We start from the raw sequence: 20,474 nt of genomic DNA on the forward strand, positions 1-20,474 counted from the left end.
ACAAGCATTATACACAGAATTGCCAGCTGATTAATACAATTTACTTTGTTTGGACTATGTAAAATTTACTGGCAACACTATATCATAAAAGTATTTGAAATATTTATGTATTCTTTTTTTTTTTTTCTCTTTTTTTTTTCTTTTTTTTTTTAATTTTATTTTATTTTATTTTATTTTATTTTTATTTTTTTATTTTTTTATTTTTTAATATATGAAATTTACTGTCAAATTGGTTTCCATACAACACCCAGTGCTCATCCCAAAAGGTGCCCTCCTCAATACCCATCACCCACCCTGCCCTCCCTCCCACCCCCCATCAACCCTCAGTTTGTTCTCAGTTTTTAACAGTCTCTTATGCTTTGGCTCTCTCCCACTCTAACCTCTTTTTTTTTTTTTTTTTTTTTCCTTCCCCTCCCCCATGGGTTTCTGTTATGTTTCTCAGGATCCACATAAGAGTGAAACCATATGGTATCTGTCTTTCTCTGTATGGCTTATCTCACTTAGCATCACACTCTCCAGTTCCATCCATGTTGCTACAAAAGGCCATATTTCATTTTTTCTCATTGCCACGTAGTATTCCATTGTGTATATAAACCACAATTTCTTTATCCATTCATCAGTTGATGGACATTTAGGCTCTTTCCATAATTTGGCTATTGTTGAGAGTGCTGCTATAAACATTGGGGTACAGGTGCCCCTATGCATCAGTACTCCTGTATCCCTTGGATAAATTCCTAGCAGTGCTATTGCTGGGTCATAGGGTAGGTCTATTTTTAATTTTCTGAGGAACCTCCACACTGCTTTCCAGAGCGGCTGCACCAATTTGCATTCCCACCAACAGTGCAAGAGGGTTCCTGTTTCTCCACATCCTCTCCAGCATCTATAGTCTCCTGATTTCTTCATTTTGGCCACTCTGACTGGCGTGAGGTGGTATCTGAGTGTGGTTTTGATTTGTATTTCCCTGATAAGGAGCGACGTTGAACATCTTTTCATGTGCCTGTTGGCCATCCGGATGTCTTCTTTAGAGAAGTGTCTATTCATGTTTTCTGCCCATTTCTTCACTGGGTTATTTGTTTTTCGGGTGTGGAGTTTGATGAGCTCTTTATAGATTTTGGATACTAGCCCTTTGTCCGATGTGTCATTTGCAAATATCTTTTCCCATTCCGTTGGTTGCCTTTTCGTTTTGTTGGTTGTTTCCTTTGCTGTGCAGAAGCTTTTTATCTTCATAAGGTCCCAGTAATTCACTTTTTCTTTTAATTCCCTTGCCTTTGGGGATGTGCCGAGTAAGAGATTGCTACGGCTGAGGTCAGAGAGGTCTTTTCCTGCTTTCTCCTCTAAGGTTTTGATGGTTTCCTGTCTCACATTCAGGTCCTTTATCCATTTTGAGTTTATTTTTGTGAATGGTGTGAGAAAGTGGTCTAGTTTCAACCTTCTGCATGTTGCTGTCCAGTTCTCCCAGCACCATTTGTTAAAGAGACTGTCTTTTTTCCATTGGATGTTCTTTCCTGCTTTGTCAAAGATGAGTTGGCCATACGTTTGTGGGTCTAGTTCTGGGGTTTCTATTCTATTCCATTGGTCTATGTGTCTGTTTTTGTGCCATATGTATTCTTTTTGACGGATGTATGCTCAGTTGCCCACCAAGCTTCCATTTCAACTCAACTTTTATACTACAACTAGCAGATGGTTATAGAACTAAAGGTTAGAGGACTATCAGATATAGGCAATAAGACTTGCTAGTTTCAGTGTTCCTTCCTTTCAAACATTTTGGCTTTTGCCTTTCTCTTTTGATAGGCAATCTGGACTAAAATCTTCAAAAAACCTTTTAGGCAATTCAAAGGCAATTCAAAGTCCTGAGCAAATGTTCTGCTCTTCCCCTGAGGAACAACACACCACCCAGAAAACAGAATGATTCTAAATCTCTACAGATTATAGAAAACTCTAGAGCTGTGCTGGGTAATGATGGTAGCCACTAGCCATACATAGTTAGTGAGCACTTAAAATGTGGCAAGTCCAAATTGAAATGTGCTGTCAGTATTAAATACACCCTGGATTTCAAACACTTAGTTTCTTTATTTTTTTAATTTTTTTAAATGTTTATTTGTTTTTGAGAGAGAGAGAGAGAGAGCGCGCCAAGAAGGGGCAGCGAGAGAGAAGGAGACACAGAATCTGAAGCAGCCTCCAGGCTCTAGCCGTCAGCACGGAGCCGGATGTGGAGCTCGAACCCACGAACCGGGAGGTCATGACTTGAGCCAAAGTCTGGCGCTTAACTGACTGAGCCACCCAGGTGCCCCTCAAACACTTAGTATTAAAAAAAGGATGCAAAGTCTTGAGATGTTGAAGTGATAATATTTTTGATATATTAGGTTAAATTAAAATATTTAACTTTTTTTTAAGTTTATTTATTTAAGTAATCTCTACACCCAACATGGGGCTCAAACTCACAACCCCAAAATCAAGAGTTGCATGCTCCTCACAATGAGCCACCGGGTGCCCCTAAATTAAAAGATTTTAAAACAGTCACCTGTTTTTTTATACTTTTTTTTTAATGTGGCTACCAGAAAATTTTAAATTATATAAGTGGCTCACATTATATTTCTATTTAACCAAGCTGCTCTAAAGTGTTTTTTTAAATGTTTTTTTTTTTTTTGAGAGAGAATGAGAAAGAATGCGCACGAGCAAGTGAGTGAGGATGGGACAGAGACAGAGGGAGAGAGAGAATCCCAAGTGGGCTCAGAGCTGCCAGCGCACAGTCTGACTCAGAGCTCAGTCACCCAAACCATGAAATCATGACCTGAGCCAAAATCAAGAGTCTGACACTTGACCAACTGAGCCACCCAGGTGCCCCTAATGTGAATTTTTAACAAACTTTTAAATAATCTCTACACCCAACATGAGGCTCAAATTCAGAACCTCAAGATCAAGAGTTGCACACTCTTCCAACTGAGCCAGCCAGGTGCCCCTAAAGTGAAATTTTTAATAGGGATTGGAACTTGGGGTGCCTGGGTAGCTCAGTCGGTTAAGCGGCCGACTTCAGCTCAGGTCATGATCTCACGGTTCGTGAGTTCGAGCCCTGCGTCAGGCTCTGTGCTGACAGCTTGGAGCCTGGAGCCTGGAGCCTGCTTCAGATTCTGTGTCCCCCTCTCTCTCTGCCCCACCCCTGCTTGTGCTCTGTCTCTCTGTCTTTCAAAAATGAATAAACATTGGGGCGCCTGGGTGGCTCAGTTGGTTAAGCATCCGACTTCAGCTCAGGTCACGATCTCACGGTCCATGAGTTCAAGCCCCGCGTCCGGCTCTGGGCTGATGGCTCAGAGCCTGGATCCTGCTTCCGATTCTGTGTCTCCCTCTCTCTCTGCCCCTCCCCCGTTCATGCTCTGTCTCTCTCTGTCTCAAAAATAAATAAACGTTAAAAAAAAATTAAAAAAGAATGAATAAACAATATATATATATATATATATATATATATATATATATATATATATATATATAGGGATTGGGACTAGATTGAAAGTTTGTAAATTTACCAAAGGATACTATGGAAGATCTGAACTACTGGTAAGACCACAGTCCTATCTCTATACCTACTTTAAACATTACATTTCCTAAAGAAAATGAACAATGACAAATGGAAAACTTACAGGCACTTTTCAAATTCTGGAAGAACAGTTCCTAATTGCATTCGCCGACGAGTTACATCAAATGGGTAGCTAAAAGAAGAAAAAGGCAGAAGGATATAAAAATGATTTCTAGCATTCTACTCAACAATTATTGAATACAAAATCCTACATGTTATTTCCCTAGGAAATAATGTGTTCTTATACCTTTATTGTTTTGTCTAATTTAGGAGTCAGGACATAAGCACATGAATACAATCAAACAGCAATAAAGAGGTCTTGCCTTTGCTTATGTGGTTCTATTGGGTTAGATGATTCTCTCTCATCACCACAATATAGAGTTCATTCCTCAAGGCCAAATTCAATGCCACTTTCTGAAGAAACAAACTGGGTATTTTTCATTGTTGGAACCCTAGGACAGGGTTTCTCAACTTTGGCACTATTGACATTTTAGGTTAGATAATTCTTAATTGTGAGGATCTATCCTATTCAATGTAAGATGTTTAAGCACATCCCACTCTACCCACTCTGGCCTCTACCCACTCCATGCCAATAGCATAACCCCAGCTGTGACAGCCAAAATTGTCTCCAGATATTAATAAATGTCCACTGGAGGCAAAATCACCTCTAGTTAAGAACCACTACTCTAAAAATATTCAGCAAGCCCCCTTGTATACAGTAGACCAACAAAAAATTTTCCTTAAAGGCAAAAATTAACAATACAGATACTGCATTTAGAGAACAGAGAAAATTCTGTTAAAAAATTTGCCTGAGGGCCACCTGGGTGTCTCAGTTGGTTGAGAGTCCAATTCTTGGTTTCAGCTCAGGTCATGATCTCACAGTTCGTGAGCCTGAGCCCCACATTGGGCTCTGTGCTGACAGTGTGGGACCTGCTTGGGATTCTCTCTCTCTGCCCCTCCCCTGCTCATGCTCTGTTTCTCTCTCAAATTAGGTACACTTAACTAAAATAAAATAAAATAAAATAAAATAAAATAAAATAAAATGCCTGAAATGAAATATACAAAAGAAATCTCTCTTAAGAGTGGGACCCCAGGTGATTTTTTTAAATTACTTTTATTTTGCTAATATTGACTACTTGTCAATGTAGTTAAACAATTTATGTAATTTATCTCATTCCATCTTCATAATTGCATGAAATAGGTATTGCTATCCCAACATTAAGAAAATTGAATCTTACATTCTCAAGTGTCACAAAGCTGCTTTTTACTTTCCTATTCAAAGATCTCCATGGTACCTAACATATACTTAAGTGATATATGACAAAAATAATGATAAGGTGATTTTATCAAAGCATGGGGACAGGACCCGTGGGCAGGAAGAGCTGCCTATGTTTATATTCATAATGATATGTTATAATTAAAAAAACATGTGGGACTCCTGGGGGGCTCAGTCAGTTGAGTGTCCAACTTCGGCTCAGGTCAGGATCTCATGGTTTGTAAGTTCGAGCCCTGTGTCGGGCTCTGTGCTGACAACTCAGAGCCTGGAGCCTGCTTAGGATTCTGTCTCCTTCTCTCTCTGCCCCTCCCCCATTTGTGCTCTGTCTCTCTCTGCCTTTCAGTAAAAAAACTTTTTTTAATAATTAAAAAACATGTTTTTTTAACCAAACAGCTTAAGAAATAGCATTAACAATAATTGAAGTTCTGTATGCATTTCAGTAGCATCTCCAGGAATTATTTTTTAATGGGGTAGTGAGAAGAAGAAATTTTATGGGAATCAAGGGAACAAAAACCTAGTCTGAAGGATTCAGTTTCCAAGCCGGAAAAGACATATGTGAGTAGAAGGAATTGGTTAGTAGAAGGGAGAGAATGTAAGAAGACAAGGTACAAGGATTAGAATACGGGAAAGAACAATGGGAAAGAAAGAAAATAGCATTCTAGGCAATGTTCTACAGTAACAAACAGTAAGACATAGTGAGTATTTGGATACGTACAATGTGAAAAATGGTTTCAAGGTAGTATTAGGGCTAGAAGATTAATGGTTATCAATAACAAATAAGAAAGCTGGGAGCTGAGGATTGTCACCAAGAGGAAAAAAGGAATTAATATCTGAACTATGGAGTTTGCCCTGATGGCAGAAGTCCAAGCAGAAATATCTAAGAGCTTGCTACAGAAGTAATGGAGAGGAAGTAATGGAGAATTAAATAAAATTTGTTATCTGTGCAGAGGTGACCACTGAAACCATAAAGATAGATGAGCTATTCTACACATTTATGGGAAGAGCATAGGACTAAAGCCAGGCTGCGCCTTAAAATATCAGCATGGATAGGAAGAAAGAGGAAGATATGAATCAGTAAGATACTTGAAAAGGTGGGGGTGGGTGGGTTGGGAAGGCAGATGGCCAAGGAGAGGTACTGTTACAAAACTGAAGGAACTAGGGGCGCCTTGGGTGGCTCAGTCGGTTGAGTGTCCGACTTGGGCTCAGGTCATGATCTCGCGGTCTGTGAGTTCAAGCCCTGCGTCTGACTCTGTGCTGACAGCTCAGAGCCTGCAGTTGGCTTCAGATTCTGTGTCTCCCTAGCTCTCTGCCCCTCCCCCACTTGCACTCTGTTTCTCTCTCAAAAATAAACATTAAAAAAAATTTACAAAAATGAAGGAACTAGAACAATTGGAAGGAAGCAAAAGAACTAAGAGGGAGCCTTTGGATCTGGTAAGAGTCAATGGGTATAGAATACAGTTTAAGAAAAGAAATGGGAAAGAAAAGATTTTAAGGATCTAGATTGGAAGTGAGTAGTAGTAAAGAAAAAGGTAAGAGCAAGAAGAGAATCAAAATAACTAGAGGTGATCATGTTTCTACAAATGCGCAAGGTTCCACAGCCAGATTGCCAAAAGTAAACCACCACCTTTTTTTCTTCACCTTCAACCTAGTATGATCTGCTTCCACACACAAGTACACGGAATCTGCTTTCACACAAGTAATCCTTGACTGTAAAATCCAATGAACACCTTACTTTTCAGTACTTATATTACTTTGATTTTTCTTTTCCATTGGATACTCTTTTTCGTCTTTGTGATAATACTACATCCTGTTTTTCAGGATACTCCTCAGTCACAGAAAGCTTTTCTTCTTCTTCCTGAAAAATTCCTGCTTCTTAGTGTTCCAGCCCCTTTTTATCTCATCTACACAATCTCTCTTGGACTAGGGAAATCCCTTGAAGCTACTTTTTCAATTACAATACAGCAATCCCTTTATCTATATTCAGCAAATGTCCCAAAACTTAGTATATTGTCTGACACAAAGGAGGTCTTCAAGATTTAATGCAAGAGAAGTGACTGGGTCGCTCAGTCAGTTGGGTATCTGACTTCGGCTCAGGTCATGATCTCAGGGTTCATGAGTTCGAACTGCATCAGGCTCTCTGCTGACAGCCCAGAGCCCACTTTGGATCTTCTGTCATTTTCTCTCTCTGCCCCTCCCCCACTCGTTCCCCCCCCCCCTTCTCTCTCTCTCTCACAAAAATAAATAAACATTAAATATATATATATACATGAGAGGGAGCAGGGATGGGCTAAATGGGTAAGGGGCATTAAAGAATCTACTCCTGAAATCATTGCTTCACTATATGCTAACTAATTTGGATGTAAATTTTAAAAAATAAAAAATAAAGTTAAAAAAGAAAAAGAAGATCTGCAAAGTGGTAAATATATATATATATATATATATAATAAAAAATAAAATGAATAATGCTGAAAATCAAGATTGAAAAACTGCAAATTGATTGGATTAAGTTAATGAAGAAACTTACGATATTGTTTGTGCTATTGCTCCAGCAACACCACCACAAAGTAAGTTTATGTGGGTTTTCAAAACTAAGACATTAGGATTGTCTGATGAAGGTCTGCCAAGAAGGGTAGGGGCATGGGAAAGCCCAACACTCTTTAAGGTACCAAAAGTAAAAAATGAAACACCTGAAAAATAAAACATAAATTCACCATGATGCTTAAGATTCATAAACCATGAAAAGATACCATTCTTTATAATAACCAATTAACTCAAAGAACAAACTATACATTTCCTGATTTCTGACAGAAAAAGGCTTAATTAATGTTTATAAGTAACCTAAAGATAACAAGATACCTATAACAATTATCGCTATGGTTTTCATACACTTCAATTTACTGAATAAAGACAGTAGTTGGGCATAAATGCCACCTTATATATTAATAGGATTAAGTAGTCTTCCAAGGTTTCACATCAGTAAAATTTAAATTCATGATTAATAATTACAAGTAAATACTACAACTTAAATTCACAATAACAATGATGGTGATAAGATACAAACAAAACATTCAGAAGTGACAAAAAATTGTTATTTTAACTCAGTGCCTAATTTTGTCTCCAAGGAAGAGTGGTAAGCATGAGATAAATGTTCATATTGAATCACAAAACACATGAAATCTAGTAAATATTAAATTATCAATAATATGCACTTAGTGCTTGCTGAACATTTATGATTGTATAATAGACCCATTAAAGTCTTACATTAACAAAATCAAGAATAGAATTCAAGCAATCCTATCAACTAAGCATTATTCAAGATACCTTGATATCTACTAAATTTGAAAATATATTTAAAATATACTTGATGCTTAACAAGAAATAAGCACTAACAAAAATTTAGTCTAGGAGAATACCTCAATATATGCATTTATTCCTTATACAAAATTCTTATAACTTTATAGTATTTTGAAATGACAGTATACAATTTTAGAATATTCATACGCTTTTATATATTCATACACTAAAGACTGAATCTAAAATCTGAGAAAGTTCACAATGGTGAAATTCGTAGCAAATTAAATGTAAGTTAAAAAAATTAGAAATACCTAAATAATGTGGAATAGTATTCAGTGAAAATATGACACAACTAATAAAATGATGTTTGTGAAGAGTACAGATATATGTGAAAAATGTTTGGGAAATGGGGAAAAATTAAGAAACAAAATTATATATATACTATAACTAGGTTAAAATATATTTTAAAAACAAAAAACTTAGAAAGAGAGGAAAATAAGACCAAAAAATTAAAGAGTTCTTCTTCCAGCATAATGGCAATCTAGGTATTCTGAATGACTTTGTCATTGCTACAGGTCTTGCAAAAAGAATGAGAAAGTCTCCAAGAACCCCAGCACCACCACCTTCTAAAAATAGAAGCTGGAGCTCATTTGGGAGTTGTGGGCCCATGAAAGAAGTGAAGTGACTTTTCATATTGATGCCAATAGCAGCAAAGCTATTGAGATGCATCTTGCTACTGGGTCTACAGAAGATGGAATCACTGGGTCTGAAACTCAGAGATTCAGATCAAGTAATGGGTTCATAATTAAAGACCACCAACATAGGAGGAGGCAAATAAATTTATACATTTATAATAGAGCAGGTAAGAGTTAGGCAAAATAAGTGAACAAGGAAGAAATATTTAAAAACATAAAAAAGAAAAGCCTCGGGTGGAAATCAAATAGCAAGGTACAGAGCAAGTACAAATGTATCAATAATCACAATAACTATCAGGTGAACTAATGGGCAACTAAAGATTTTACAGACTAGATTTTTAACAATATCCAGTTATATAATGATTTCAAAAGAAATACCTAAAACATAAAGATATGAGAAAGTAAAAAATAAAAGGATGAAAAAAGATATACTAGGCAAATATTAACTTGGATCTGTCCAAAAGCTAATTATGAGTTAAGGGGAGGGGGCAGGGATTTGAACAATGATAATATACTAGATGATATTAAGAAACTTTTTATGGGCACCTGGGTGACTCAGTTGGTTAAGTGTCCAACTCTTGGTTTTGGCTCAGGTCATGATCTCATGGTCCATGAGCTTGAGCCCCACATCGGGGCTCTGTGCTGACAAGCAGAGCCTGCTTGGGATTCTCTCTCTCCCTCTCTCTCTCTCTCTCTCTGCCCCTCCACTCACGTTCTCTCTCTCAAAGTAAATAAATAAACTTAAAAAATATTTTTAAAGTTCATAATAGTGTGTGGTTATGCTTTTTAAAAAAGCATAGAGAGGCACCTGGGTGGCTCAACTGGTTAGGTGTCCCACTTTGGCTCAGGTCATGATCTCACAGCTAGTGGATTCGAGCACCACATCCGGCTCTGTGCTGACAACCTGGAGCCTGCTTCAGATTCTGTTTCTCCCTCTCTCTCTGCCCCTTCCCCACTCGTGCTCTGTCTCTCTCTCAAAAATAAATAAAACATTTAAAAAATAAAATAAAAAAACTAAAAAACATAGAGAGCTGAATACTGAGATACTGTGGAGTTACTTTAAAACAATTTGGAATGAGGGGCACCTGGGTGGCTCAGTCGGTTAACCGTCCGACTTCAACTCAGGTCACGATCTCGCGGTCCGTGAGTTCGAGCCCCTGTCGGGCTCTGGGCTGATGGCTCAGAACCTGGAGCCTGGTTCAGATTCTGTGTCTCCCTCTCTCTCTCTGCCCCTCCCCCGTTCATGCTCTGTCTCTCTCTGTCTCAAAAATAAATAAATGTTAAAAATAAAATAAAAAAAAAACAAAACAAAACAATTTGGAATGAGAGTGGAGGGAGTATTTAAGGGCACAGATGAAACAAGATTGGTCCTGAGTTGATCACTTTTGAAGATAGGTCATAGGTGCATGGTGGCTCATTATACTATTGTCTACTTTTGTATACATTTCAAAATTTCCAAATTTTAAGTAAAAACAATTAATAAAATAATAAACTCATGGGATGCAGCTGAAGCATGATGGCGGGGCGGGGGGTGGGGGGGGTGGGTAGGAAGCCCACATTAGGAATAAAAAAACCCAAAGGTTGAAAATGAAAGAGTAAGTATCCAACTGAAGAATAAACATGACAAAGAAGGAGATAATTAAGAAATGAACAAGAATCAATGAAAGGCAAAATAAAGGTAGACTAGAGAAAAACACAAGCCAAAATTGATTCTTTGCAAAATCAAATAACTGATCAAAAAAAAAAAAAAAAAAAAGTGAAAAAAGGAGCATGGCAATAGAGTAGATGTCAAAATGATATGAAGAAATAAGGGAAATCTTTTGCTAAAAAATTGAAAATTAATCCAAAAAGGTCAAATTCAAAATGGTAAAGAAAGGCATGAATTACCAAAAATGTTTCACAAAAGATAGAAAATCTGAATGGTCCTACAACCATTTAAGAAGTTAAACCAGTATTAAAAAAATCACCCACAAAGAAAACTTTCAAGAAACAGATAATTCTAATCATCTTATAGAGATGGAAGATGAGGAAATACTCTACAACTCATTTATGAGACTTATATAACCTTGATACCCAAACCACACTTCTCTTTTTTTTTTTAATGTTTTTTTTTTTGAGAGAGAGAGAAACAACGTGCCAGCAGGGGAGGGGCAGAGAAAGGGAGACACAGAATCCGAAGCAGGCTCCAGGTTCCAAGCTGTCAGCACTTAGGCCAAAGAAGGAACTCATGAACGGGGAGATCATGATCTGAGCCGAAGTCAGATGCTTAACCAACTGAGCCACCCAGGTGCCCCTAGATGTATAACCTCTAAAGACAATTAGCAAACTTAATCCAACAGGATATAAAAAGGTCATTATGTCAGAGCCAATTTGACTTGATCTTAGAACATCTATTAATATCATTTATCATAATAACATATTAAAGGAGAAAGCTATATGATTACCTCCATAAATGCAGGAGAGGGTGTCTGATAAAATTCAACACCAAATCAGATAAAAATTCTTAGCAAAACTTCCTTAACATCATAAATGAACATTAAACTAAATGAAGAAGTATTACAAACAGTCCCTTTAAAATAATTAATGAGCCAAAATGCCTACTATCATCACTTCTATTCACTGCTGCACTGTAAGTCCTTAGCATCGTACAGTAAGTGAAGATAAACATAAATAAATAAGGAAATAAGGATTAGAATGTAAATAAGAAAAAGACACCATGTGGACAGGATACGATTGCCCACATAGGAAACCCAAAACATCTGCAAGTAACACAGTGGCTGGCTATGATACCAACAAGTAGGATAATGGCTAGCTATAAAATCATAAAATTAAATCAAGTAATAAACTAAAAATGTAATTTTCTAAAAGACACAACACAGCTTACATGGTATCTATAAATATATCTAACAAAAATGTCCCGGAACTGTATAAAATTTCATTCAAAATCCCAGCAAGTGTTTTTGTGCAACTTCAAAATGGATTTTAAAATGTGCAGGAAACAATATCTATAGTTCCTACATTCCTGGAAAAAAAAAAAGCATAAGGTAAATGGACTTGTCCTACCAAATATAAAGAGTGCATAAAACTGCACTTTATTCTTATTTTTAGAAGTAGCACTGTAAAAAAAAAAGCAGTAGCACCGTAGATCACTGGGGAAAGGAGGGACTATGGTGCTGGGTCAAATGGTTATCCTTAGGGAGGAAAGAAATAATTCCTGAAGGAATTGGGGCTTAAATACAAAATGCTACAATTTAAAAATCATTCTTAGAAAAAAATGAAAGATCAAGATTCTGCCAAATTTGAAAATACCTGCATATGGAGCCATTCCTAATATAGTGGGCATCAGGCCTCTGTAAAATCCAAGGAAACCACCTTCCTTTTGAATGAAGAAAAAGTAGAAGTGAGATTACATTGTGTTTATTATGATAAACATCAAAAAGCAAAAGCATACATTACAATGAAAAAAATTATTCTGGGACCCAACCTGAAACACAAATGTGTCACAATCATTATTAACATCAATAACTATAAATAAGATAGCTTATATAACTTTCAAAATATTTTTCTAAATATATAAGGACACATTATAAGGGCACCTGACTGGCTCAGTCAGTAGACCTTGTGACTCTTGGTCTTAGAGTCATGAGTTCAAGCCCCATGTCGGGCATAAAACTCACATTATTAAAAAAAAAAAAAAGACACAATATAAACAAGAAAAGTAAATGTGAAATACCTTTGCATAAATTGTTTTGAATGCATGAATAATTCCTGTATAAGTGTGTTCCCCTTTCACCTGGAATGCTAGGCGTACTCTAACCATGTCAAGTGGGTAAGTACAGATAACTGCTGTCATACCTGAAAACAAAAGGAGAAACTTAAAAATGTAATAGAAAATATATATCTCTTTCCGATCATTAGTAGTGCTCTCAAAATATACTTATGATGAAAACCCAATGCAATCGAAAGTGATATTACTTACAGAATTAAATCATAATGTTATCAGTTGAAAAACAATCTTGCAAGCAAAGGGTCAGTTTGTAAACTCTCTTGAAATTCTTCCCACTGTGAAGTTATATTATTAACACCAAAACAGTGCAGTGTAGGTGTATGATGAGTATTTTTTTTAATTCTATTTCTTGTCTATTTCCAGGTAAGATACCAGAAAGGAAAAACTATCTCCTAGCACTAGGCAAGATATTTGACTTTTTATGTATTATCTCTAATCCTAAAATGAAGAGATGTTTACCTAATCAAAGGAATTTTTTTAAGTTTATTTTTTATTTATTTTGAAAGAGAGAGATATACAAGTACTTTGGATTATAAGCATGTTTCCAGAAGGAATTATGCTTACAAACCAAGGTTTTACTCTGTGTGTGTGTGTGTATTATCGTCTTCTTTATCCATTCATCTATTGATGGACACTTGGGCTGCTCCCCTAAGTTGGCTATTGTAAATAATGCTGTAATAAACATCGGGGTGCATCGTCCTTTCAAATTAATGTCTTTGTATTGTTAGGGTAAATATGCAATAGTGGAATTACTGGATCATATAATAATTCTATTTTTAATTTTTTCAGGAACCTCCATGTGGTCTACAACAGTAGCTGCACCAGTTTTCATTCCCATCAACAGTGCATAAGGGTTCCTTTTTCTCCACATCCCTGCCAATATTGTTTTTGTTTGTTTGTTTGTTTGTTTGTTTGTTTTTGAGAGACAGCAATAGAGAGAGAACGTGTGCATGTGTCAGGGAGGGGCAGAGAGAAAGGGAGATAGAATCCCAAGCAGGCTCTGCACTGTCAGCGCACAGCCTGATGTGGGGCTTGAATTCAAGAACCCACGAACCATGAGATCATTACCTGCCGAAGTCAAGAGTTGAACTTTTTTTTTTAATGTTTGTTTATTTTTGAGAGAGGAAGAAAGACAAAGCATGAGTGGGGAAGGGGCAGAGAGAGAAGGAGACATAGAATCCGAAGCAGGCTCCAGACTCTGCACTGAGAGCAGAGAGCCTGATGCAGGGCTCGAACTCACGAACCGTGATCATGACCTGAGCTGAAGTCAAATGCTTACCTGACTGAGCCACCCAGGCGCCCCAAACTCTTAACCAGTGACTGAGCCACCCAGGTGCCGCTCTTGAAGTTTTTTATTTTAGCCATTCTGACAAATGTGAGGTGATACCTCATTGTGGTTTTGATTAGCATTTCCCTGATGATGAATGATGTTGAGCATCTTTTCATGTGTCCATTGACCATCTGTATGTCTTCTTCCAAGAAATGTCTGTTCATGTCTTCTGTCCATTTTAATTAGATTATTTGGTTTTTTGTGTTGAGTTGTATCGGCTCTTTATGTATTTTGGATACTAACCCTTTATTGGATATATCATTTGCAAATATCTTCTCCCATTCAGTAGGTTGTCTTAGTTTTGTTGATAGTTTCCTTTACTGTGCAGAAGCTTTTTATTTTATTGTTTATTGTTTTTAATTTTATTTTTAAGTGATCTCCACACCCAACATGGAGCTCAAACTCACAATCCCAAGATCAAGAGTCACAGGCTCTATGGACTGTGCCAGCTAGGTGCCCCCAAAAGCTTTTTATTTTGATGTACTCTCAATAGTTTATTTTTGATTTTGTAAGAATCTTCTATTTTTGTAAAATACCAAAGAAATGTATGTTCAGCATAGAAAAATTTTAAAAAATAGATAATAAAATTAAACATATACATATTCATCCACCAGTAATAACCACCTACATATATAATATCCCAAACCCTTATACATGTGCATTTACACATGTAAACACATGCCCACATATATATTATGATAATAGTATAATTCTGGGATAGCTGGCTGGCTCATTCAGGAGAGCATTTGACTCTTGATCTTCAGGTCATGAGTTTAAGCCCCACTTTGGGTGTAGAGATTACTAAAAAATAAAAAAAGTAAATTTAAAAAATAATTTTAATATGTAATTCTATTTTGTAGTCAATTTTTCTACTGTATGTTATATTATGAACATCTTCCCATGTGAGAAAAACATCACCTGGATGTATCAAAATTTATTAAAACAATCCTCTTAGACATTTAGGTTGTCTAACCTAATTTGATATATGCTCCATTATTTGTTATATGATATTGTAACAGTGAACAGGGTTTTGGTAAATGATTTTATAACTAAATATTTTTGTGCATCCTTATCCTTTCCACTATGGATAAATTCCTAAATTAGAATTATTAGGTCAAAGAGTAAGGCTTTTTTTTTTTTTTCCAATTCTACTAGTTAACATACGGTAAAATTGGTTTCAGGTGTAAAAGAGTAAGGCTTTTAATAGAAAAATTGTCTTCCAGAAAGATTGTTTCAATTTATAATGTCAGTCATTGGAATAAAAGTCCTATTTTCCTGACTTCTCAGAGTATTAGATAATTATTAGACAATCAGAATATTCAATTATTGGATAATTTCCCCAACATTTCATGGACAAAAAGCATTCTGTGTTATTTTGCCTTCTTTCTCATTTGACTTTTTATCTTTTTTTTTTCCTTGAGGTTTTATAACTTTATTTGACACTCAGTTGTCAGTTCTCATCCACATTTTTGTTTGGATAGATTTTTTAAAAGTGGTGACAGATTTTTGAAAGTGGTTACCTGCTTGGTACATAGGTAACCAACACCTATAGCTTCTTTGATGAATCTTCATCCTCATTACAGCTTCTGAACAACCTCACATGAATACAGTGTGAGGGACATTCCTTATTCTTTTGGCCCAGACACTTTTGTTGGGCCTAATGTCAGTGTGTACATCTGGAGATCCCATTTCCTTCAGGGCAAATTTCTGGATCTCTATGAGTACATGAGGCACATGCTTCCTGAAGACTACTCCATGGATGTACTTGTGGATGGTAAGGTGTGTTCTCTGGTCACTACCTTGTAGTCAGCAGAACAGCCTTATTTTCACCATCCCTCTTTGCAGAGCCGTTCTGGGCCCAGGTTGGGAAGGGAGAGTGCAACGTATTGTCATGACTTCCTTTTCCTACATAGGCTTTTTTTTTTTTTTTTTTAAGATTTTATTTTTAAGTAATCTCTACACCAAACTTGGGGCTCAAGCTTAACAATTCTGAGATCAAGGGTCATACATTCCACCAACTGAGCCAGCCAGGCACGCCCAGGCTTTTAATACTACCTTTTAAATAAGATAAGTTCATCTTTTTATTAGTCTTAACAAATAAAAATAAAACTTTTATGCCACAACTTTGACTCAGATTAGCCAACAATGTAAAAGTGATTTTATTTAATTTCCATTTTCTTGCCCTAATTTAACTTAAAAATTTTTTTAATGTTTATTTGTTTTTGATAGAACATAAGGGGGAAGGAGAAGAGAGAGAGAGGGAGACACAGAATCTGAAGCAGGCTCCAGGCTCTGAGCTGTTAGCACAGAGCCAGACACAGGGCTCGAACCCACAGACCACAAGATCATGACCTGAACTGCAGTCGGTTGTACAACTGACTGAGCCACCCAGGCGTCCCACCCTAATTTAACTTTTTAGTTTTAAATTATTTTTTAGTATCTGTTTAATATTACTTAATAGACCTGACATATCTTACCCCATTTACTTAGCAAATGCTGTTGTAATTTTGCATCCATTTCTTATCAGCGCACACCTAAATCTATACTAACTTTCAAAACTTCCACTGCTCTCTAAAAAAAAATCTACATCAGTTTGCCATCCTTATACAGGAGTTGGAAAAGACTGTTCTTACGTTATTATCTAGGTAACTTTCATAGCATCTCTACCTAGGTGATTAAAACATTACCTGAGTTAAAAACCTACACAGCTAATATACAGGTAATACTTCAATGCAAACACACGCAACCCTTAGTTCTCTCTTGAGAATGACAAAAATTAAATTCCTTTAGACAATGAAGGGAAAGTCAATCTGAATAACATGTGAAGTAATGGAATTTAATTTATAATTTGAGAGAGAGTACGCGAGTGGGGAGAGGGGCAGAGAGAGAGAATCTTAAGCAGGCTTCATGCTCAGCTCAGAACCCAACAAGAGGCTTGATCCCACAACTCTGGGATCATGACTCAAGCCAAAATCAAGAGAAAGACACTCAACCAATGGAGCCACCCATTCCAGGTGCCTCTGGAATTTAATTTAAACACAAGCAGTATTTTGGATCAAGATTAGCCTAATGATGGTCTGAACAGGTTAGACTCATAGAAGAAAGGTTGATCTATTTTTTTTTAATTTTTTTAATGGTTATTTATTTTGAGAGTGAGAGAGCATGAGTGGGGAAGGGGCAGAGAGAGAGGGAGACACAGAATCTGAAGCAGGCTCCAAGCTCTGATCTGTCAGCACAGAGCCCAAGGTGGGGTCTGAACCCACAAACTGTGAGATCATGACCTGAGCCAAAGTTGGACGCTTAACTGACTAAGCCACCCACGTGACCCAGGCTGATCTATTTTTTTTGTTTATTTATTTATTATTTTTTTAATATGAAATTTATTGTCAAATTGGTTTCCATACAACACCCAATGCTCATCCCAACAGGTGTCCTCCTCAATGCCCATCACCCACTTTCCCCTCCCTCTCACCCCCCCATCAACCCTCAGTTTATTCTCAGTTTTTAAGAGTCTCTTATGGTTTGCCTCCTTCCCTCTCTCTAACTTTTTTCCCCCTTCCCCTCCCCCATGATCTTCTGTTAAGTTTCTCAGGATCCACATGAGTGAAAACATATGTCTTTCTCTGTATGACTTATTTCACTTAGCATAACACTCTCCAGTTCCATCCACATTGCTACATAAAGCCATATTTCATTCTTTCTCATTGCCAAGTAGTATTCCATCGTGTATATAAACCACAATTTCTTTATCTATTCATCAGTTGATGGACATTTAGGCTCTTTCCATAATTTGGCTATTGTTGAAAGTGCTGCTATAAACATTGGAGTACAAGTGCCCCCATGCATCAGCACTCCTATATCCCTTGGGTAAATTCCTAGCAGTGCTATTGCTGGGTCATAGGGTGAATCTATTTTTAATTTTTTGAGGAACCTCCACACTGTTTTCCAGAGCAGCTGCACCAGTTTGCATTCCCACCAACAGTGCAGGAGGGTTCTCATTTCTCCACATCCTCTCCAGCACCTATAGTCTCCTGATTTATTTTAGCCACTCTGACTGGCATGAGGTGATATCTCAGTGTGCTTTTGATTTGTATTTCCCTGATGAGGAGTGACGTTGAGCATCGTTTCATGTGCCTGTTGGCCATCTGGATGTCTTCTTTAGAGAAGCGTCTATTCATGTCTTCTGCCCATTTTTTCACTGAATTATTTGTTTTTCGGGTGTGGAGTTTGGTGAGTTCTTTATAGATTTTGGATACTAGCCCTTTGTCCGATAGGTCATTTGCAAATGTCTTTTCCCATTCCGTTGGTTGCCTTTTAGTTTTGTTGATTGTTTCCTTTGCTGTACAGAAGCTTTTTATCTTCATGAGGTCCCAATAGTTCATTTTTTCTTTTAATTCCCTTGCCTTTGGAGATGTGTCAAGTAAGAAATTGCTGCGGCTGAGGTCAAAGAGGTTTTTTCCTGCTTTCTCCTCTAGGGTTTTGATGGTTTCCAGTCTCACATTCAGGTCCTTTATCCATTTTGAGTTTATTTTTGTGAATGGTGAAAGAAAGTGGTCTAGTTTCATTCTTCTGCATGTTGCTGTCCAGTTCTCCCAGCACCATTTGTTAAAGAGACTGTCTTTTTTCCATTGGATATTCTTTCCTGCTTTGTCAAAGATGAGCTGGCCATACTTTTGTGGGTCCAATTCTGGAGTCTCTATTCTATTCCATTGGTCTGTGTGTCTGTTTTTGTGCCAATACCATGCTGTCTTGGTGATTACAGCTTCGTAGCAGAGGCTAAAGTCTGGGATTGTGATGCCTCCCACTTTGGTCTTCTTCTTCAAAGTTACTTTGGCTATTCAGGGTCTTTTGTGGTTCCATACGAATTTTAGGATTGCTTGTTTTAGCTTTGAGAAGAATGCTGGTGCAATTTTGATTGGGATTGCATTGAATGTGTAGATTGCTTTGGGTAGTATTGACATTAACAATATTTATTCTTCCAATCCATGAACACGGAATGTTTTTCCATTTCTTTGTATCTTCTTCAATTTCCTTCATAAGCGTTCTATAGTTTTCAGCATACAGATCTTTTACATCTTTGGTTAGGTTTATTCCCAGGTATTTTATGATTCTTGGTGCAATTGTGAATGGGATCAGTTTCTTTATTTGTCTTTCTGTTGTTTCATTATTAGTGTATAAGAATGCAACTGATTTCTGTACATTAATTTTGTATCCTGTGACTTTGCTGAATTCATGTTATCAGTTCTAGCAGACTTTTGATGGAATCTATCAGGTTTTCCATGTATAATATCATGTCATCTGCCAAAAGTGAAAGCTTGACTTCATCTTTGCCAATTTTGATGCTTTTGATTTCCTTTTGTTGTCTGACTGCTGATGCTAGCACTTCCAACACTATGTTAAACAACAGCGGTGAGAGTGGACATCCCTGTCGTGTTCCTGATCTCAGGGGGAAAGCTCTTAGTTTTTCTCCATTGAGGATGATATTAGCTGTGGGCTTTTCATAAATGGCTTTTATGATGTTTAAGTATGTTCCTTCTTTTTTTTTAATTTATTTTTAAACTTTATTTTTTATTTTTTAAAATTTACATCCAAATTAGTTAGTATATAGTGAAGCAATGATTTTAATAGATTCCTTAATGCCCCTTACCCACTTATCCCATCCCCCTTCCCATAACCCCTCCAGCAACCCTGTTTGTTTTCCATACTAATGAGTCTCTTTTGTTTTGTCCCCCTCCCTGTTTTTATAAATTTTTTTGTTTTCCTTCCCTTATGTTCATCTGTTTTGTCTCTTAAAGTCCTCATATGAGTGAAGTCATATGATTTTTGTCTTTCTCTGACTAATTTCACTTAGCATAATACCCTCCAGTTCCATCCATGTAGTTGCAAATGGCAAGATTTCATTCTTTTTGATTGCCGAGTAATACTCCATTGTATATAAATACCACATCTTCTTTATCCATTCACCCATTAATGGACATTTGGGCTCTTTCCATTAAGTATGTTCCTTCTATCCCGACTTTCTCGAGGGTTTTTATTAAGAAAGGATGCTTATTTATTTATTTTGAGAGAGAGTTAGAGTGTGCACAAGCAGGGGAGAGGCAGAGTAAAAGGGAAAGTGGGAGAGAGAGGATCCCAAGTAGGCTCCACACTGACAGCTAGGACACAAGGCTCAAACCCATAAACCCTGAGATCGTGACCTGAGCAGAAATCTAGAGACACTTAACAGACCTAGTTACCCAGGTGCCCCAAGAAAGGCTGATTTATGATTACCATATCTGTAGTTTAGCTGTAAGTGATATTTTAAACCTTCCTTTCTTTAGTTTGCCCATAGCAATAAAAAGTAGCCACTATGTGCCAAGCACACCATACCAGGCTCTCTATAAATACCACCTCTAATCCTCACATGCCAGACACCACCAACAATCCTACCAGGTAGAAGATGGATATTATTATTACTGCTTTGCAAATGAAAAAATTGAGGTTCAAAGTAGTTAAGTAACTTGACAAAATTCATATAGTTT

The 20,474-nt window shown here is 37.0% G+C and overlaps 1 protein-coding gene across 2 annotated transcripts in view; it reads right to left on the reverse strand.

The window, feature by feature from the left end:
• Positions 1-20,474, reverse strand: part of SLC25A16 (solute carrier family 25 member 16) — a 50,694-nt gene that overhangs the window by 599 nt on the left and 29,621 nt on the right. The window contains exons 5-8 of one of the 2 annotated variants that reach the window (XM_042908985.1): positions 12,570-12,691; positions 12,146-12,212; positions 7,372-7,534; positions 3,636-3,704 (exon numbers count right to left, since the gene is read on the reverse strand). In XM_042908985.1, the coding sequence (XP_042764919.1) occupies positions 3,636-3,704; positions 7,372-7,534; positions 12,146-12,212; positions 12,570-12,691 (421 nt within the window). Of the gene's footprint in view, positions 1-3,631; positions 3,705-7,371; positions 7,535-12,145; positions 12,213-12,569; positions 12,692-20,474 lie in introns of those variants that run through there. The other variant, XM_042908984.1, reaches the window with a different exon arrangement.

The sequence above is a fragment of the Panthera leo genome, chromosome D2 (genome assembly GCF_018350215.1).
Source record: "Panthera leo isolate Ple1 chromosome D2, P.leo_Ple1_pat1.1, whole genome shotgun sequence".
Classification (NCBI taxonomy): domain Eukaryota; kingdom Metazoa; phylum Chordata; class Mammalia; order Carnivora; family Felidae; genus Panthera; species Panthera leo.